Source organism: Lepisosteus oculatus, chromosome 7, assembly GCF_040954835.1.
Source record: "Lepisosteus oculatus isolate fLepOcu1 chromosome 7, fLepOcu1.hap2, whole genome shotgun sequence".
In the NCBI taxonomy this organism is placed as follows: Eukaryota; Metazoa; Chordata; class Actinopteri; order Semionotiformes; family Lepisosteidae; genus Lepisosteus; species Lepisosteus oculatus.
The window spans coordinates 41,719,672-41,742,012 of record NC_090702.1 but is presented as its reverse complement, the minus strand read 5'-3'; the positions used below and the strand labels follow the sequence as shown (position 1 = coordinate 41,742,012).

The 22,341-nt window shown below is 36.3% G+C and overlaps 1 protein-coding gene across 3 annotated transcripts in view; it reads left to right on the top strand.

Moving 5' to 3' along the window:
• camk1da (calcium/calmodulin-dependent protein kinase 1Da) overlaps positions 1-22,341 on the top strand; it is a 134,739-nt gene that overhangs the window by 54,606 nt on the left and 57,792 nt on the right. For all 3 annotated transcript variants that reach the window (XM_006633352.3, XM_015352379.2, XM_069192522.1), the window contains one exon: positions 16,737-16,811. In XM_006633352.3, coding sequence (XP_006633415.1) covers positions 16,737-16,811 — 75 coding nt within the window. The remainder of the gene's footprint in view (positions 1-16,736; positions 16,812-22,341) is intronic.

The following is a 22,341-nucleotide window of genomic DNA, read 5'->3' as shown; positions in this document are numbered from 1 at the left end:
GCTTAGAAGAAAGAGTAATCTTTGATTTTCTGTATAGAAACACCAAAAGCCATGTAACCTATGCAAAATGAATGGGAAATAGCTCTGTATACACGAATGAAGAACAAACAGTTTTCACTACTCATCTGAAGACTAAACTGATTTCAGAGCAGTGGGCTGCTTTGTCAGCAGTTTTAGTGGCTGGGAACTTGCACCTGAGCAGCGAGCTCACTGTTTCTCCAGCCAGCAAGAAACTACAACTGTAGGCCGTAACAGACAGCCTTCTGGAAAATATGAATTCTTTATTTATGCCTGCTAAGCATCAAAAGAAACTTTGTGTGAACAGTATGTCTTTAGAATAACGAAGTATATGGATACTGATTACATTTTGTGTGTCTTTTTAATTAATTCATCATTTGTTATTCAGTGTGATGGACATGAGTGACTTTTAACAGCTGCAAAAAAAGCATATTAGTGAGAGAATTGATTGGGCGCAGGTGATGAGGTAATTCAATCAAGTTGATGAATCAAGATTTTGGAAATCAGATAAGTGTGGTGCAGATGTGCAGAACTAAATTGAACATAATTGAATTAAACATTATTTTGATGGGGAGGTCTAAGATGTGATGATCTGGTCTCCTCGCTAGGGATCTCGGCTTGTTGTAATGGATGGAAATCTGATTAGATGGTGCAACATTGATCAAGTTCTGGGGCCTCGCTTACTGCCCTTCCTGTAGGCTCATCCTGGTGGGAGGACATTCCAGCAGGACAGTGCAGATCCCCCTGCTGCTTGTGAAACAACAGTTCTATTGCAAGATAAGAAGTTGACCATTATGGCCGGTAACATTCTTAATAATTGTCACATTAAAGTACTTAATTGCCAGGCCTCAGCCCTATTGAACATTAGTGGCATGAACTGGGACAGCGTGTGGCATGACGCATGACGCATGCACTCAAGGCTCTATGAGAGAAGTGGGACAGAATCCCTCAAGACAGGATCTGCAGCCAGGTGCAAAGCATGAGTCACAGATCTACAGCCTGTACTGCTTCCAACAGTGACCACATGCTACTAGATTGTGACTTTCACAGTAGACACCCTGTTGATCATCCCTGTTGTTAGTGTTAATAGGTATGATGAATTTACTCATGTTAGGTATGTGTTCAGTGAAATGTCAGTGCATCTTCTAAAGAAAAGATGGTGATATTAACTTTGTGAATTTATTGCAATTATAAGTGATATGTTTTCATGTTCAATGCAACTGTAATGCAGGCTTGTTAAGACATTAAAGGGAGACAGACATTCTGTTAGCCATTCTTTTGGAGAGCTGTTTTTTTGTTTTTATAATAATTTTATTTTATTTTGTATCACAACAGAAATGCTTTTCAAGGCTGAGTATCTTTTTAACAGGTCTTGTTTTGAAATCTATAACCTCGCTTGGATCACATTGATATGTTAGACTGACACTTTAATCCATCAGGGACAAACAAAGCATCTTTGAAAAGTAAAGTGATAGAAGAATTGTAGGAAACAACTAATAGAATAATAAGCCTCGAAGGTACAGATATAATAGTCTGCTGTCTTTTGTTTTTGTGAAATGATACATTTATGTCCGAACAATTCAACACTTTAGCTAGTAAAATGTGAATTAGGTAACTTTCAAGAATTGTATGAGATTTTAGAACATTACGATTGTTGTGGAATTTCTTTATTGACAGGAATTTTTCCAAAGGCACAGAAAGTACAACAAAAAAAACAACAAACAGTTTAGAAACACAGAAGGGTAAAGTAGGGCTTTCATAGCATTGCACTGTTTGGACATTAATAGAACATTGGAAGTGCTCTACATTCTTTAAGTAATCCAGAGTCCTAGAAATTTCTTGTGCTAAAACAATGCTGCTTTTGGAAACACAGGGTTTACTATTTATTTGGGACCACCTTCTTTAATCTTCAACTTTAACTAAAGCTCTCAAAAGAGCTAATAGAAAAAAGAAAGAAAGATATAAATGAAAAAGCTGATTAGGATAATTCTGCTGTGAAAATGTCAAGCTTTGTCAGAAAACTCGAATGAAAAGAATGTTGTCTGAAATATTTAATGTGCACAAATAATCAGGTCTTTATAGTGTAAACTAGTAAACCCCTGCAGTGTCAGTGTAACGAACAGTTCTTTCCGGACCCTATGCGGACGACACAGTCCGACGGAGTGGGGAAACACTGGGGAAACGTCATGCAGGAAAACGGGGCTGAAGACAGGGGGGCGTGTCCAAGGTGCGCTGGTGCACGGGGGAGGCGTGGCCGAGGCGAACAATCCCAGAGAGTAATCCTTAGAGTATCCAAAAACACATGAGTAAGTCCAAAACCAGGAGATCCATCAAAAGAAGGGAATTAAAACCACGAAGGCCGGGTCGGAACCGGCGGACAGGGAACGGGAACGGGAACCGAGATTAAAACCTTAACGGGACCAGGCACTTCCAGGTCCCGGACTCGCACGATATGGAAATCAGATGCAGAGCCCGGATGAGCGTCAGGGCCTGGCTTTTAAGGTGGGCTGGGAATAGGGAGCAGGTGCATAGAATAAAGTCTTGAGTGATAGGGCTGGAGCGCCCTTAAGGAGGGGGAACTAATATCGTGACAGTCAGTTTGCAAAGCTTTTCTTACGTTAACAAACGTGTTATAGCAGTGCTGTGTAATGAGAAAATACTTATGGAAGAATATAGTTCCAGGGGTTTGGAAGAGGATGCAGTTGAACCATACCTTCAGTGAGTTTTTTAGCTGTTTGTATTTTCATAGATTTTTATAAACTTTACCTTATGATCAAGGTGAAGCTGTGGAAGGAAATTAAATTATTTGATGAGGCCAGAGGTGATCTTAGATTGTGGCTGAAATCCTTTTCCTAAATTAAAGTGACTAGATGACACCATAATCTCTGCCCCATAATCCCAGGAACACTGCATGGTAGAACATGTTTCATATTTTCCCAAAGGTTTGAAGTAAGTAATATGGTTTTTAACTTTTTATATACTGTATTGCAGCACCTGGGAGTTGAAAGTTTCTTATCATAGTCTTATGCATGAATACGTTTGTTAACATTTTTATGGTCCATTACCTGTTCTACATTAAATCCATTCCCAGTAGGGCTAAGGGAGTTACAGTATTATTTTTTTCAACAAATACTTATTATTTTTCATAGTACATTATTAAGAACCCTTTACATTAAATCATCCAGCAGGCATCTCTATAGAACTCCCAGTTTTGTACATTGGATTTTCACAAGTAACAGACAAAAATTATTTTTGTGTTTATGAAAGACATTTTTCAACTGTGATGCTTTATAAGTTTGACAGGGGATACACATTTAGTACTGCATCAGTACCAATTCATATCATTATAAATCAGACATTTTCATACAATGAATTTAAAGATCTGTTGCTTAGCAACAACCAGAAACATTTGGATGAATGCCGTTTTTCTAAAATCTTTCTAATGGAAAGACAGACGATGAGGTGTTTGTTTAAGTATTTCTGGCAGATTATTTTAAATTCGGACAAGTGATTGCTTTGTGAAATTAGTAATAGTTGAAGCAATAATGTATTTTAGTAGCTTGTCACATTGTATCAGATATCACTTGCTTCTGAGTCATAATGTGTACTCAGCATCATATTCCATGCAAAATGTTCAAACCCACATAAATGCACAATAAAATTAAATTGCAGTACCATTGTAAAATACAGCATAGTGTCCTAATGATTTATTCCTCCCTAAGATTTTCAAGGTAACAATTAGACATGCCCTGTTGCCTTGCAGAGACTTCACCTTGGGTCTGTCTTTACCAGTCAGCTTCAAATCCGAGGAATGAAGCAACTTAGCTTGAGATAATTGGGAATAGGTCCTCATCAGAACAGATTGCATTGTTTAGTCACCGCCAATGACTATTCTCACTGGCAGTCAAAAATACAATTAGTCAACTGTTTTTTTTAACAGTTAAACTGTTATTTAATCTGCTTCTAAATGTTGAATTTCACATTTTCTTTCACATTAACTTTTAGTTGCTGATGTAATAGAGTTGAATAAATTAGATATCAGCATAATATAAAGGTAATGGTAGTCAACTTTTTGTTTTGTATTCTTTAGTTTAAACTGATGCCAGATGTTTTCAATTACTGGTGTACTCTGGGCCTATTATGAAAGATTTTATAAGGTCTGTCTGTAAACCCTTCCATTTTCTAAACACTGCCTTGTTTACAGTATATTTGCCACAATTCAAAACCATCTAGCTTTCCAAGCAAATTTATCACTGCATCAGAATATATTGCATATCCAAAGTACGAGTTCTATCACTAACCTGCTTAATCATTGTCTATATAGAAATTGTTTAATTTTAATGTAATTGAAGGAAAAGGTAATTAATTCAAATATTAGTAGTATTTAACTACATATGCATTATCCATATAGTTCTTCTGCTTTTTCTGTACTGTGAATTGTTTCTGAGAACATACATTGCACAAGAGCAAGGCAAAATGCCGGCCTAGTGAATATAATAAAACATATTAAACAGATATCAAACAGAATAAAAGAGAAGAACAGTTTTTCTGCATACTGTGCATTTAATTCATGCCACAATGAATACATTCATGAGCAGAAAATGAACATGACTGGTTTAGATGGTAACAATAACGAAGTATTAGGGCGCAGGTTAGTCTTTTAAGAGCAGATAATGATGAATACAAATTCAAGTAAATTCAAGTAAGTCATTACTTTTATAGACTAAATGATGAGAAGCAAAAATAAAGAAAGTCACTTGTCCAAAGGGAACTTGGCTTTTTTGCTATTACACTTGTCTTAGGTCAATCGGAATGAAACTCCAGGTGTAATAATCACTTTTTAATGTCAGTTAACCTCCTCAGAGCATATACTATACCAAAAACATTGGAGAATAAACATTATACTTGTTGTGTCTTAGTACAACAGTTTGTTTTTGTAATGAGATCATAAGATAAAGAGAGCTGCTAGTAATACAAAATACTCAGATCTATTGCATTATTAAAATATGTTATACATATCACAGTTAAAATCACTGAAAATGTGAACATAACAAGATCAAAGAGTTATAAAAAGCTTTCAAAAAATGTAACACTGTCAAATTTGAATTTTAAACAGTTAGAGACAAATTTGATCTCCACCGCTAATGTATAGACCTGATGTGTCAGTGGAAAGAGTGCTGTAGGATGTTTCACCACTCTTCTTGTGCAGCTGTATCCCACCTGGTAAAGGCTGGCCTGTCACAGTTGTCTGCTATTGATAGCATTGGCGAGTTGGTCTGTTAGTTGTGTTATTTTCCCCTACAAAACCTTGACATTGTTTTCTTGAAGTCATTTTGAATGGCCTGTTTATTCAGATTCTTAATCAACATATTTTGCCAATTTGAACTAAGCTCAAATGCCATGCTGTATAATAAGCAGTGTAGTTTCTTATATTATGTCATTGTAACCCTTGTTAGAAAATCCATGAGTAGTAAGGTTGCCCTCAATCTGCAACAAGGGTGTTCTTGTTTGTTTGACATTGTTATCTTGTAATTGTGCCTCCAGTTTGAACAATGCAGTAGTCAGAATTACTCTCATCACACTTGATCTTTCTTAACTCTGTCAAGGGCAAAATAGTATTCATCAGTGAAAAAGCACTACACGAATCTCTCTACTGCCAACTCCAATGTTATTTGTCCCATTGAAGATACCAATTCCATCTCTCAACTATTATTCTTGAATGGCCTTCAACCATGCAGGCTGTGAGCTGTAGTACCTTTGCTGATGCATGGGTTATTTTGTTCCAGTGCCTTTTCATGCTGAAGCCACAACACTCTGAAGACTATTACTATTACTGATGTAGCAGTGTCCCTCTGCCTTCTAGAATCTAACCTGTCCTGTTTTCCTGGTTCCTGTTGGTGAAACAGCTGATTGTTGAAGCAGAACATCTCATTCTGTGGAAAATCTCTGTCATAGATTGGCTGTCTTCATTCATGCTGATTGCAACCCATGTGACCTTCATTATTCAGCTACTGTAGGTCTTGTTTATATCTTTCACCGTTATAATCATGGCTGTTTAACTAGTCAGCACAAACCCTACTGTGAAGCATGGTGGTGGTATCTTGATGTTCTTCTGCTTCCCATCAGTGGGGACTAGTGAAGCTTGTCAAGACTGATGTAAACCTCCTGTAGATGGAACAAAGTCATGGCAAATCTTTGAGGATAAGATCTCTTTAGACCTAATACTGGGACAGAAATACACCTTTCATCAGGACAATAATCCAAAGAACAAAGCTGCACTGGAATGAGAATGAGACTTGAGGAAGTGAATGTCCTTGAGGTCAGTTCAAAGTCCTGATTTGATAATCTGGGGATAATCTGCTGCCAAAGGTTCTTCCACCAAATATTGAGTTCAGGGGTCTGAATAGTTATGTAACCAACATATTTCATTATTTACTTTTGAATTTTTGCTGATGTTTAATAGTAACTTCCCTTACCTTTAGAAGTACCCAGTCTGAGCAGTCAGGTTTTGAATGAAATATTAAGTTTCATAAAACGGGTGTGCAGTTATTTTGTAATTTCATAATAAGATATGGAACACCACAGAAGGGTCTGAATACTTTTGCAAGGTACTGTATCTCTGAATCATTTAACCTTTCTTTAGCGTGACTAAACTGGCCTTTAAGAGTGTGATCTTTAAACTTCATATTAAATACTGAAAACTGTTTTTTTACAGTGTTGTGCAACATGATTAAGCCTACAGGAGATGTAATGAGGTGCCTGTGCAGTACAGTAATTATTTCCTTTCAGCCAAATGATGAGGGCAGGATTATCTGTGGTAGAAGAGGTCACTGGATTAAGCAATGGGTATCAAAATGCTTGCTGTGCCGCAGACTCTTTTATTTTAAAGCTGAAGGGAGACCTTTAAAGATAATCTGTGGTCTGATTTCTTTCAATGTGTGCAAGTAACAGTTTAATGGAGAAACCTTTACAACCAGACATACCACTAGTTATGACTTGTGAAGACAGTAAAAAATCACCCACTTAAACAGTTAAGTGCTGTTCGCTGATCTGTACGCACACATACAGTAATGGTTACATCAGTTTTCTAAGTGGTGAAAAGTAAAGGTTTCATGGTAATATCCTGTTATACTGGTAAATATTAGGTTGGTGGAAAAAGTACCAGTGAGATACTAGACGTCAAGGCTTTTCATTAGTGGCAGCAATAATCTTAGAAAGTTCAATTTCTGAAGCACTGTATCTGAATAGGATGTTTTGCACCAATGCTAAAATATTTCCTTTAAGAGCTACTTTTTTAGGTCTCAGCATGAGGTTTGTTTTGTACCATTCATACCTTGTCTGTACTTCATCTCACCACTCCAAAATGATTAATTCGGTCACTAAAAAAAATAAATGTTACCCTATTTCCTTGTAAAAGACGATCGCCTACCAAACAATTAAATATTTCCAAACACAAGTTGGAGAGGATTAAGCTTCTATACCAGTGCTGCCAATAGGCTAGAAAGGATTATGACCCCTTAACTCTTTCTCTAGGATGTGTAGGACTGGGTCTGTCTCTTTCGCATTCATAGACTCTCAGGTGCTGCCAAACAACACAATGAGTTTGGTGTCTGGTCCTTCCTTTCAGGAAATGAGGGTGCAAGAGTGATGCAAAACTGTTTCGAAGATGAGCCACCGAAAAAAACCCAACAGCTTTATGTGGCAGGCCCAGCGTGCAGCTCAGGGTCCTTATACTGTACTTACAGTAGGCATCTGGTATGCAGTGGAGTGATGTCACTGAGATGAGACTAACTTCGAGCCAGTATGGCATCAAAATTGAAAAACCTCACACATACTGCAGTGAGTGGCTTAGCCAACCATTCAAGTCTGAGCCACACTCCTCTTTATTTTATTCTGTGAAATCTTTTTTTAAAATAAGCAGTTCTTTTAAGAGCTACTTTTTGAGGTCTCAGCATGAGGTTTCTTTTGTACCACTCCTACTGTCTGTACTTAAGGCAATAGTGAAAATGGTCTGCTTTTTCTTCTCCTTCTCCTCTTTGGTGTTTCTTTTAAAAAGGGGCTGGAATTAGGACCCAGTTGAGGTATTGAGTTGCTCCTTTGCCCCTCTTGCTTTCTTGTCTTCTCTTGTTTATCTATGGGGTCAGTTTCTTTGTCTCTGTTTCCTTTACTTTTATTTTTTCTGATCTCCAAATACAACCAAGAGGAGAGACTTTCCTTTCTTTTCGTAACAAAGAACCTGATATTACACTGTTGGTTTGTGGCAGGACTTCAGAATGAAATTAATAATGGGTGGATTTCAATGACGTGTTGAAAGGAGTGATTGGGCAATATAAAAAAAATAGCACATCATCGGCATAAACTGAGAACAGTCTGGTCAGTGAAGCATAGAAATTAAAAGTCATTGGGCCATAAACTGAAATAAAATCAATTTAAAAACAGTCCTAAAATGCAGTCTCTACTTCTCCATAACTCCTTTAAACTAAAATAGAAAATGGAACACTATGGTGTTGTAAAAAAAGCAAAAAGCCCACATTTTATTGTTAGCAGAACAGAAAGCAGAAGCATGATACTTTTTATGTAAATCTATCTTGGTAAGCATTTTGTTGTGGGAGATGAGATTTGTGTTTAAGGGTAATGGCCACTTTCTTTCAGTACAATAATCCAGGGCTCTAACACATGTATTAGGTTAGTTTAAAATAATTCAGAAATAATGAATTTATATAGGGATATAAAAAGTGCAAGGATTATGTAAACAAAGCATAGTGTTCCAGATTGAGGCTGAAGACAAAAACAGTCTTGTACAGTAATAATAAACATATAACAAACCCTAATACTCAGCTATTTGGCAACACTTTTAGTTTAACAATTAACTCTAAACTTTTTTATTTTTTAATAGTTTTTGAAAGCCTGTCTTGTTTTTGAATACCAAGTTGTTTTTTGCCTCATTAATATCTTTTTTCTAATAGTTGATATAAACTACAACAACACAAGTAATAGTCTGTTTTATAAGCCGTCTTGATTGTAACTAAAACGAGGTGTGAGTGGATGTCACTGGATATACATTTTCTTGCACCATAGATCTGATTTACTTTTCGTCTTTATTTTTGTTATTGTTTTAGCTTGATGAAATGTCAAAAGACATAGTAGTCAAGTGTTGTTTCACAATGCTTACCCTTTCATGCAATCACAAAAGATACTTATTGTATGGCAGTTACTTCTTTGTGTATTATTTGAACACGATGAACAGGAACTGTTATAACAAAGTTCACGTGCAGCAATGCCTCTATTGCATTCTGTGAGGACAGAAAATGAAAAGCTGCAGTACCTTCTCATTTTATATGAGGTTTAACCCAGTGGACAGTCTAAAGTCTGTGTAAAAATACAATGTACTGTATATGAAAAACATGGAGAAAAAGTAAAAAAGAAAGGAAGCACTGTTGTTAAATGTGGCAATACAAAAGCATATTTCAGAGAAAAAAACAGAAACTGACTGAACAAGAGATATTACAGTATGATTAAATATTTTACCCATTTTAAATTCTTATTATTTTTAATGAGGAATGAATTAGAATAAATTAACTAATGGACAATCTAATACCGATGATGATTTTAATAGCAATTTTCTCATTAGTTTTAAAATTACATTTGGTTCTCTGGACCAGTATGTAATTTGGAAATGAGTTTTATTCTTAGAACATAAGACATGAAATTTGTATGAAATTTTGAAACCAATTTACTATTCTTCAGATTATTTTGTCAGTTTTAAAATGGTTTTCCACTATGGTTAGAGTTATTAAGGTACTTTCTGTTAATTCTTTTGAAAGTAATTAACTGTTCTGTTCCATGGATCACTTCAGGAAAATTGATTTTTCGTTAAAAAAGCATCACAGCTACATTATTCTCTGGCTTTATCATCACGTCACTTTCAATAACCACTTATCCCGTTCATGGTCAGTCGCCTGGAGCATATCCTGGGAAGCAAGGCTGGAGCAAGAAGGGATACGCCCTGGATGAGATGCCTTTGCAGAGCACATACGGACACAATTACGCACACACTCACACCCTGCCCAGGGTTTAAAGAAGCCAGTTAACCTACCATCATGTCTTTGCACTGTGAGAGGAAACCAGAGCACCTGGAGGAAGCCCTAGTGAACACAGGAAGAACATCCCAATTCCACACAGACAACACGCCAGGAATTGAGGCCAGGGCACCAGCATTATGTAGGCACTGATGCCAGCCAATTTGCCACCATGCTGCTCTAATCTAGCTTTATGAATCTTGGCAATCTTCCATCTAACATGCAGTATGAACGAAGCTTAGTTTCTGTAATGTGGTCCATTCGATTTATGTGTTTAAATCTGTCCACTGCTAGCATACTGTGGGTGAAAGGTTCACGGTACTGGTCATTGTTCATGGTACAGTAAAAAGCTTCTTTTGCAAATGTGTTTTATCTTGCTTGTTTGGTAAAATAGAGGCAGTGTTTTTGTTTTAATTGGATATTCCAGTTAAAATCAAACCGGCTTTGGTTTAATAATAATAATGGATTAGTACAGGTGATGCATGTGTTGCCCATGACCTCTAGGAAGTGAAACCAGTGATAATAGAAAAACGTTTTGTGTGTCAATTTAAATTTTGTTTGTATGTGTTGAATTCCAGTACATGAATGCCGTTTAAGCTGTGTTGTGCTCAGGCTATGTTTTTTGTACTGTATATAAAATACAGTCCGTGGTGTATTTATAATGTAGGTCATTGTCTCCCAGATGTTTGAATAATAGAGACTAGAAAATGTCACTTTGCAAGACATCATTTTTCTAAGGATTTTCGGACCTGAAGTTAGCTAGTTTTGTGTCTCATTGCAAGTTGCGCTTATACTTCCCCACTTTAAAATATACTGCCCAATATGTAAACCTTTGCTAAAAATGTAGCTTCTTCTTACATAACAGAGAAAATATATGTAATTTCATTTTTGAGTGTTACCATGTCTATTCAATGCTGAAATTTCCAAGTTAATATCTATAAGTGGTTGTCATGGCAAAGCCTGACTGAAATGTTAATGTCATCAGCAAAGGAGATGATGAAAGGACTGAACTTTCAATCTCTGAATCGTTTTGTTGCAATAAAGAAAGGAATCCTTGTAAAACTAAAATATTTGAGGTCTTAGTTACAAAGTTAAGACTTTGTATCTTTGCAAAACTGGAAGACATATTTCCAAGTAATGCAAAAGGGGAACACTCTTGGAACAGTAGTACTATGAACTGACTGAATCCAAGAAATCTAAGCATTGAGCTGAGCTGCTGTTTGCAAAGTCTTGAAAAGATCCTGTCAATCGATTAGAATGAATTGTTGTCAGCATCAAATGAGTATAATTTCAGCACTTATCATTTTTATAAATTTTGCTAAACTATGATTAACAACATGGAAGAGGGTTAGATTGGTTCTAGCATAATATAAAGGTGATGCATTTAGAAAATGCAGACTTCTACAAGTCTGTGTTATGTCAATTATTTTGTAAGCACAGTAGCTAATTACATTGAGTTTTGAAGTAAAACCTTTTAGAGGCAATTATTCTTAGCAGATGAGTACTTGAAATAGTGAAGTAACTGCAAATAAAAAACAGCTTAAAAGCTTTATTGTAATCATCTGACTTAGTGTGTGACAAATGGGAAATGGTGTTTTTTTAAGTATTCTTGTATAGTTAGTTTAATTGATGAGTGCATTTGAGCTCTATTGCTCTTTTTTCTTTCAGTTACAGCTGCTTAAATGGGTCAAAAACGTGTCTTATATTTTTCATTGTAATTACTGATCTGCTAAGGAAAAGTAGTGTATTTCACTGAAATGTTTAAGAGTTTGATTGCACAGCATTATGCAGGTCAGAAGGTCTACATACAGTATAGGCCTTAGCAGTTCACAGAAACGCATTGCTGCACTCCACAAGTCTCAAGAACCCTACATTGAAAGAAGTGTGTATTGCTTATTACTGTAATTGGTTCTTACGTCCTAGCCTTAATTGTTTTAAGTCATGATCTTATTTGCATCAATTTAAAAACCTAATAATGTGCCAGGGCTGCTATGACACCATGATTTATGATTATGATTTATTCCATTTTAATGCATACTGCTTTTATTTAGTTAGAACATTTGTTTTTCTATTGTGTTGTTATTGTCACTGATGTCACTATGTTTGGACTTTTGTCAACATACTCGGATCTTTTAATTTTTTTATTTTTTTTTACACAATGAAATTATTGGATGAGGTGTTTAGATTATTTAATTAATTAAATATGAAATGTTGTGGTTAAAAACAGATGCATTATTACTTCTCCATATGGAAACCCCCAGTTGTCATAGAAACATAGTCAGTGGCACGTGACGTCTTTGAGTAATTGTATTACTACACTGCACATAATCTATTGTGAGGGAAGCACCAAGATACACCATGATGGATGTAATAAAAGTCCAGTGTTAAGGAAAATGGTTGTATTTTTTGGAACGTTATGTATTAGGATATGTACTGTATATAAACCCTGAAAACAGCAATAAATAACCAGAAATAACTGTAGAAAATAGAAATAGAATTGAAAAGAGGAAGCCCTAATTATGAATTAACATATTACAGTTGTAATGGATCCCAAAACTGCCACTGAAAGATTCTCAGAAGCATAAATGTAGGCTAATTTTAATAAGTTCCAAAAGGACAAAAATGCAATAAGATATTCCTGTTTGAGAAATATGCTGGGCATAAGAACATAAGAATGGTTACAATTGAGAGGGGGCTATTTAGCCCATCTAGCCTAATTGCTTGTTAGTAGCTAATTGGTCCCAAGATCACGTTCAGCTTCTTCTTCAGGAAGCCAGGTCTGAATACACTAGGGTCAACCAGGTGCAGGTTGAAGGACAGTCATGTGTGTTGCTGTGCAAAAGACATAGACATTCAAGTCACTGTCAGGCATTACAGTGTATGGATGGTAAGAGCATCAACAATTTGCTTAAAGCTTCCACTACTGTATTTTTTCTACAATACTAGTTTTGACAGTTATCAATGGAGATTTGCCTGGGTGAGAAGAAACTGAGATAGCCATTTAGTAATCTCCAGTTCACCTTGAGTAGAATCTTCATAAACTTTATAAGAATTCCAGGTAAAAAATACATTTTAATAACCTGAACACATACCAAAAGATTTTGGCTAAACACCCTCTGCTAAGAAGCTCTAGCCTGACCAAAATTTGACATTTTAGCATGACAATGATAGAAAACATACATCAAAATTGACAAAGGAACAGTTTACTGCAAACAAAAGTCCATCTCTCTTCAGATGTCAATCCAATTGAATGTTTATGATTCTAGCTGAAGATGGTGTTCTCTAAAGGAACCTACTGTGTCAGAAGGACCTAAGGCAGTTCTACAGGATGGAATGTTCATACATTTTCCCTATAAAGTCCCAGCACCTCAAAGCACACTACAGGGGTATAAATAAATGTGACTTCTGTGTTTTTCTGAAGTTGTTTTTATGACAAACATGGATTTGCTCTGTGTTATGATTATTCTATAATAAGAGACATTATTAAATATCTTAACTGATGTGTATTATTCCTATTTCATCAAGTTTTTGAGTACATTTGGAGCACTGTGGCTTTGTGTTGATTTTCTTTTCTTCTGCTACTGTAACTAAAACATGGTAATTACAGACAGGATCTTACAGGTGTCATTAATCCTAGTGCTTGCAAGACCCCAGTCCAGGAGGTTCGATATGTCACTCTAAATCACCAGTTATTGGTAACTGTTAATATCTGTAAGTTATTAAATAATTAAGCAAGAACTTTGTTTAGATTAAGGAACTCTGGTTAACCTGCTTCATAAATACTTTCTACAAATCATGTTGCATTGGAGCATTTCAGGACTGCAGTTGGGTGCCAGTGTATTTTAGTGGGGATTGTGCAAGCAGATGGTCTTTCTGCAGATTTTCATTTCAGCTCTACTCTTAAAGATTTAAAATATTGACTTAATTGGACAAATTCAACAACTTCAGATGCTGGTGCTTGAGAGTCTTAGAAAACCTGCAGATATACCAGGCCTATAGGACCAGGATTGCAGATCCTTGCTCTAGCAGTTTCCTTAAGTACTAATCTGGGTCAAAAATCTGAATGTATATCTTTATAATTGTCAAGGACTAGAGTTTCTTTATTGACTACAGTTCTTAACCAATAACCTGCAAGTGTTCCTAATCTTTTAATGAAAGTTGATGTTGTGTGACCTGTAAAACCAACTGGGTCTCTACAAACCAGGATTGGAGACCACTTTACCAGAACACAGGTGTTAAATGGGATTCCAGTCCTTGAGGCTCAGATCTGGCAGGTTATCTGTGTCTGTTTCAATAAAAAACTAACCTTAGAAAAATGTTAAGCTGGTCCAGTTAAGCTATATTTTTCAATTAGGTCATTATGTGCAGAGGTAGAACATAATCCCCAGACACAGCCTCTCTCCAGGCCTGGAGTTGTGCACCGCCATGTTAGAATCTTACAATGGCAGTAAACAATGGTTTTGATTTGTTTTATAAAACCTACAGGTGTTAATGTGTTCTTTTAGGTTTTTCTTCTCTATAGCTTTTTAGTCCTCTTTTTGCAATGTGGATAGTTTAGAATGTGTTAGTTGTTCTTGTACTCAGTTTGTCTACAACAAGAATGACATATCAGACTAAGGACTTTGTTTAATCAATGCCATATTTTCTGTTTATTATCACTTTTCATTTGGTATCTTTTTTTTACTTTTGTTTGATTTTTATTCCATCTTTCATGCTTGTCTTATTTCATGTTTCATATCAGTAACGATGTGACAGTTAACGTTATTCATTGAAATAACCTTGGAAACTGCGCACCACAGGATATTAGTACACAATGCAGTTTGCTATGCATCTCTGCCAATGTCTGAAAAACAGGCTAATGCTACAATTTTAAAAAATGCTTTCTGTCTTACAGCAAAAATCACTCTGCATAATGAAATACACAGAACACTTTAAACCAAATCATCAGACTATGAATATATCTTGATTAGAAACGTTTATTGAAACGTAATTCATACATAAGCTGTCTCAGTTTAATTTTGTGGTGACAGTAATGTAAGTTTCATAATAACATCTCTACCCTTAATGCCTAAGCTGCAATGCAGTGCAGTCACTCTGAAGGCTGAACTGTGAAGCCAGGGAGACTGGCTCCCTGCCAGAACTCTAGCTTTATTTCCTGCAGGGTATTTCTAATGGATTTGCCCTTCATAAAAAGAAGTTTAAAAAAAAGGCTTACAAAACTTATGCCCGTCTCACAGACTCAGTAACGATGCATTATTTTATGGTTTGCCATAGTTTATACATTAAATTTGAGTGTAAAAGTTTTCAAGCAATATAAATTGAGCACTAATCTCTTTCTGTTAACTTAAAATATCTTCTTTAAGACGTCATGGCATTATTTTAAATTATTTTGAAGTACATGTTAATTTGAGATGCTGGAACAAAGAAAAAGATGTTGGCCCTATTATTAGAGCCTTTATCTTGACAATCGGTTGTAGGGTTGGGTGTCACGCCAGAGTTGCATCCCCCAGGACCCATGAACTGGACATGAACTCAGATTTGACTGATTTCCATGGGTGTTGCCTTACCGGCAGTGGGCTGTGGAAGCTTAAAAATGTTCTGTATCTGCGTGCATCCGTGGTGTTTATTTAAAAGCCCCAATCCCTGTGCTTTCCTGCAGTGGGCTGGGCTTCCTCAGCCCACTTCATTAAATTTCTGTCCTTGTCCGTCTTGTTTCTCTCCACAGTCCAGGCAAAGGGCAGCATGTCTCCCCCTGGAGGCTGTGGCTCTTTCCGTTAAGACATTTTTCTTAGCAGGTTCTCGATCTTTGTGATTTGTATTTGGAGAACATTTTAAAACACCACAATATAAATAAAACTTCTAGCACTTAGTGGATTCCATAATAAAATGTCTCCTAAGAACAGTGTTACAACTTGTGTCTTCTAGTACATACTACCCAGTTTTCTTTGGAATGCTATTGGCACTAAAATGGCAGCTAGTGTAAAAAATGCCTAACTATAGTTCCTTTTAAAAACTTTAGCTCTGATGCAATTTAGTAGTTGCAGGTGTAAAATCACTGATATTATCTGGTGCATAGTGCAGTTCTGAAAGAGCTACATTAAACAGCTGCACACTTTTCAGCTGAAGGGGTTGGTCTGGATACACTTGATTGAAAAAGGACTTCCTAATGTGTTAGTCCATTTAGATAATATCTGCAGTGAATCTGTAACCTTTTTAGCTGCATGCTGTGTGGGTTAAAATAAAAGGTACTTTAAACGTCAATGTCTAGTTTTCTCATTACAACCTGAAATGAGAAATATGTGATAGTTCACTTTACCAAGCACTGAACTATAAAGTAAGTAGCTTTAACATTAATTAATCCGCTTTGTTCTTTCTCATTTGTTAAAGGGTTTTTGGTGACATCTCACTGTGCTACAATAGCAATGTTTTACCAAATGTTTTAAAATGGACAATTCCAATGCATTTAAACATTTCAGTGCACTTTAAATTACCTTTTGAAGAACAGTTATAAAAAGTTAGAAGTAGAAAGAAAGCTGACTGGTTCTCTGCCTTTGAAGAGCTTTGTTAATGCCAGCAGGACTTTTATTATAAATGCAATTAGCTGTGTTCTCTACATGTGTTTTTTTTTCTTTTCTGCAGGATCAAGCATGAAAATATTGTTGCTTTAGAAGATATTTATGAGAGCCCCAACCACTTATACCTTGTAATGCAACTGTAAGTATATGTACATTTATTTATAAATTGATATTGTTTCTATTGCCCCAGATAAAAAAAAGTATATTTTCTTTTTAATGTTCCCTTTTGCATTTTGACAATAATGCAGAAGTGGTATAGATATGCTTTATTTTTTTTCTTTGTAGGATATGAGGGTTAACAGTGAAAACCACAAACATTGCCCATATGTAACTTGCATACATATTAAAATATGTTGTTTTCTACATTTAGGTTTGGAAAACTTTTACTCAATTACTTAATATATAGCTGTAACAAGTCAGTAACACCCATGGTTTTGCTTCAATCTGTTAACATATGAGCAAAACCCACAATGTGCTGTGGATTATAAAATCAGAAAATAATGAAATTGAGTTATTAAATTGATATTGCGGGTTAGATTGACATACACAATTTAATTTTAAATTTTAAATGTTTTCATTTAATTTTAATTCCACAGTGGACATACAGTAATTACGCAGTCCACTTGCTGACTTTTAGTCAGAAAAGTCTGACTTCCACTTCCTGACTTCTTCTCCTCGAAATCCACTCTACTAGGGAGTGCAAGAACTGAAACTGTACCCTTGACTGGGGTCTGTTCACCCCTGTTGCAAAAATATAACTTAAGCAACAAATGTGTGCCCAAGTCTGCAACCATCACTTCCCTCTGCAGATCTGTTGTAATACAAAACATTTGTAGGATTCTTTATCCAAATCTTAACATTTCATAATAGCCCTAATTACCCACAAGAGTTCTAATTACCTTGGAGTAAACCAGTAATAAAGAGGATATTTTAAATTGTTTGCATAGAAGCACCTGTCTAGTTACTGTAAATCTTTGCAAGCCTTTGCAGAGATTTTTTTAAAGCATTGCTTCTGTGTTTATTCTGAATCCCCCAACTGTCTAGTTGAAAGTGAAGCTCAGATAAGAGATCAGAGAAATGGCTGGCGCAGTGGCCACAATCCCACAGTATAATTAACATTCTCCTCCTACACGATGTCTTAAATCTCAGAGCTGACGGCCCACTCTCTCCCTCTGCAGTGCCTCTGTGCCAAGCACATTACGCACTGTAATGTGGACTGTACAGGCATACTAAATGACTTTTTTACCACCAACGATAGCATCAGGTAATTGTATTGACGCAGGAATCTTAGAATGAAAAACCAAGATTTCTTTTATAAATACAAACCTGTAACAGTCAATCCTAAACATATTTGGCCTTCCCTTGAAAGCCGTTTTCCACATCAGATATGCACCCTACAAACTGGCTTGCTTATATGGCTTAAGTATAAAAGGAACAACAGATAAAAATACATCCTTCTATTAAGACTCTTAATAGAAAATTATCAATTTTGTGTAGTCACAAAACAAACTCCTCTCCTAAAAATGTTCTTTGTAATATGCTGTAAAACAACAACAAAGGCTATTGTTTCCAATAACCATTTACTTCCTCTCAGTATACACTATTTTCCCATGGTGGAGCTATAAACAACACTTTCACCTTCCAGGAATGCTCTAGAATATCTAGATGTTTAAGGGGAATCCTTCCTTTTTCTCTAACGGATCAGAAATAAAAAGATGTAGGACTAATAGTTTTTGTGGCACTGGAGCATGAGTAGAGATTGCAGCATGAAATTAAGGACCACGCTCATTTAAGGTATGGAGGTGACAGACTCTTTTATTTAGTTTAGAAACTGAAGTCTTAAAGGAACAAGATGAACAGTAAAAACAAATACTGTACCATTGAATCTGTGGATCCTTGTTCATTTGTGTGGAGGAGAGCAGAAATAGGAAGCAAAAGGTTGTTGTGGGAAGGTAAAGGAAATCATGTGAATGAGTAGGAGGAGGTGAAAAGCAGGGTAAAGAAATCGAAATCTGGTTAACAGATTCCAGGGAAACGTGGAAGGCAGAAATCCGTAAACGAATGGAGAGATCAGAAAGAATTTAGTCTACTGTTGAAGTACATTCGTAGAAAACCAGAATGTTGTATTTTTACAGAAAGGGAGCAGAAAATGTAATTACATGGCCTGAATTGATGTGCTTTGATGTGCTAGTTTGTGACCCTTATGCTGCCTTGTTTTAAAACCTTCCACATGCTGTCACATTATGTCTAATCTGCCAAATATTAGGGTCATAGGCCCATAAATCAGTGTAGAAACGAATAGACTTTCATCATTTGGGTGCAGTATATGTGCAATTATGATGTCAACATTAATATACTGCTATTTCAATAGGTGCTTTTTTGTTTCAATTCAGGAAGTGGAAATCCATACAGTAAGCAGAAAAAAAGAAAACCGAATGTATTATATAATTATATAAGTATTTGCTACATAACAGTCTGAAATATCTTAAAAATAACAGCTTTGGTGTCCTTAAAATCAGATTAATGTACAGTAGTGTTATTTATGGAGCTGCGGTATACAGCCGAGCTAAGGTCACAGCAGGGCAAGGTGAGCCTCACATCTAAGAAGCGAGGGCAGAGACGAGCAGCGTGACATGTACTCCAGGATCAATTTCCAGAAAACGGTTAGTGCGTTCACAGAAAACACGGAAAGCTTTCTGTTAGCCTTCCAGCTCTGGGCAGATAAAATAATATACAGTAACTGCATATCCAGGCTTTTTTATGTGAGGTTTGCACACGTAGGTCTTTTTAGTTTCTGTTATTGTAAAAACATGCAGTACCTTTTCATGTACTTTTCATGCAGTACTAGTGCTGTGCTTTTACAGCCTCAGTCCAGTAAAAAATAAAGATGTCAGTACAACAAAAAATAAAATTAGCTTTTGTCAATTGTAATTGTAAACTAGACACTAAATTGCATTTGTGTATGAAACAAGAAACTGCAGTTAGATGCCAAAATGCCTTAAATATTCTATTAACCAGCTTAGATAAGCTGTTCTTATGAAATATTTGTTTTTATCTAATTAAGTGATAATAGGTAGTAATAATAGATAATGACATAGGTTGTTCTGACAAATTCTAGTGTAGAATTGTTTATGATGAAAATATAAGTTTTAACTTCTTTATTTATAATCTCAGAAATTCTAATCTAATTCAAGCCTTATGTTTATGTATACAGACTTCACAGTGTTATGCAAAAGTATTCACACCTTATAAAGTTTCCACATTTGCTGCCACCTGTTGCTTGCAATAATGACACTTTTAGATAGGATCTAATCCAAACTGAACAATTTAAAAATGCTGTTAATACTATATTTGTATAAGTCAGAATTTCAAGGAAACTCAGAAGATGCTTAAATGGTATCCAATTCTTTTGCTATGCCACCCCTAAATCATTTAATGAGCATAACCTTAGTTTTAAATGTCACTATTTCAGAGTAAATTCATATGTGTCTGTTAGATATTGAATTATGGAGTGAGAATTCACATATTGATATGGGAAACCAACCATGAAAACCAAGTACGTTTCAAACAAGTCAGAGATAATGTACAGTAGTAGAGAAGCAGAGATTAGAAGAAAATAACAAGTTTCTAAAAAATGTGTAACCAATCCAAAATGTTGCTGGCTGTCATACCTTCCAGAGCTGCTAGATCAGGTTACCCTTCCAAAATGATCGGGTGGGCAAGCAGAACACTGATTAGAGATGTCACTGTTACAATGTGACATGAGTGGCATCAATTAACAGTAACCCAGTCCCTATACAAACCTATCCTGTATGGACAAGTGCCAAGAAAGCAAATGTTACTGCATACAGTATGTTGCAAAAGGTTTTCAGATGAGACAAAAAACGTGTGGTCTAAATGGCAAAATGTTATGTTTGGCACCAGATCGCCATGATGCTGACACGAACAGGATTGACATCACCTAGTTAGCCTGTAAGCCTCTATCAGCCACCTTGATTGTCAAGCAGCTACTGGGAAACTTCTCGGGGTTTAGTGGAAAATAGATGCAAATGCCAAATTACAGGCAAACCCTCTTGAGACCACAAAGAAACTAAAACCGAGTCCAAAATTCATGTTTCAGCAGGACAGTTACCTGAACTGCTGTACAAGATAAGATCACTTTATCAGCCCTATACAGTTTCTTGCATTAGGAATTTGTCTTTTCGCATACCCCACTTTGCTCTCCATGAGACACACAGACACAGAGAGAAGCTAGGGGTCAGAGCAGAGGGTCAGCCATTGCGCCCCTGGAGCACCTGGGGTTAAGGGCCTTGCTCAGGAGCCCAACGGAGTAAGATTCTTCTGCCGGGCGCGGGAATCGAACCGGCAACCTTCCAGCCACAGGTGAAGATCCTTAGCCACAGAGCCACCTCTCCGTCCCTAGGCCAAAACCACACTGTGTTGATAAGAACATAAGAAAGGTTCCAAACAAGAAGAGGCCCATCTAACTTCTTTGGTCGTAGTTAATTGATCCAAGGATCTCATGCAGCCATGTCTTAAAAGAAACTCGGATGACTGAATGGGAATGATGATAAAGAATAAGAAAAGAATGTATATCCTTGAGTGCCTGTGTCACAGTTCTTGTTAAAGATGAGTTTAGGGATCCTATGCAAAAGAGGAATCGGTTAAAGTATATCTAAAATGCAGTCCAAAATCATAGGCAAGAGATGAAAGCCAAGGGTCAAAGTAACCAAAGAAGGTATAAAGCCAAGTCCAAACCGTAATCCAAGGATCTACGTCAGGGGGAAACACAAACCGTAGCCAGGAAAGCACCAAAGTTTAGGTCCATCACAAACCGGAAGAGTAGCTCACTAGATAAGACCAATACTGAGCAAGGAGTTAAAGGTAGCCTGGGTTTAAGGATGCTAAACGGTGGAGGTGTGGCGGTGAGTGAGGGATCTGATTGGTTAAGTGCTTCTAAGTCTTTGCTTGATGTGTCTGGAAGCCAGCACCGTAACGGTTCCGTCTTGAATCCAATAGAAGATTTACAGTATCTCGAGACTTGAAGACTGCAGCCTATCAGCGATCCCCAACGAACGTTTCAGAAGCAGAGCAATTTTTCCAGCAAGAGTGCGAAAAGATTACTCCATCCCATTGTACAAAGCTGTTAGAGGCCTGTTCAAAGACTCATATGGGTTCCAACACCTACCTAGTGGAGTGAATACTTAATGCAGTCATCTTTTTTTAAATGTGTACATTGTTTTTGCAGGTTTTACTGATTCAAAGCTTCCTTTGCATACAGTATAACAGTGTTCAGTTTTGAATTTTCAATTTTGAATATAATTTAAAAAATACACTATTTGTGATTCATCATAACAACAGTATGGGTAGAGTGTGAAAACCTTTGAACTGTATGTTTTGTATCACTGAACTATACTGAAAGGATTTTGTAAAATGTATTAAATAGTCACAGATTTAGAATTAAACCCATGTACAGTACATTGTTTCTGAATTACAGTAGAACCTAGATAGGACATCGATGAGTGTTATACTGTAATATTATAACTTATCTAACTGTATCATAAACAGCTATGAGGTCAAAGGCAATCAAGATTAAAGGCGATACTGATGAGGAAGCTTCACAGGGTTTAGATTTCTTTTTTCCTTATAAAGAACATTTCCAAGTTTTG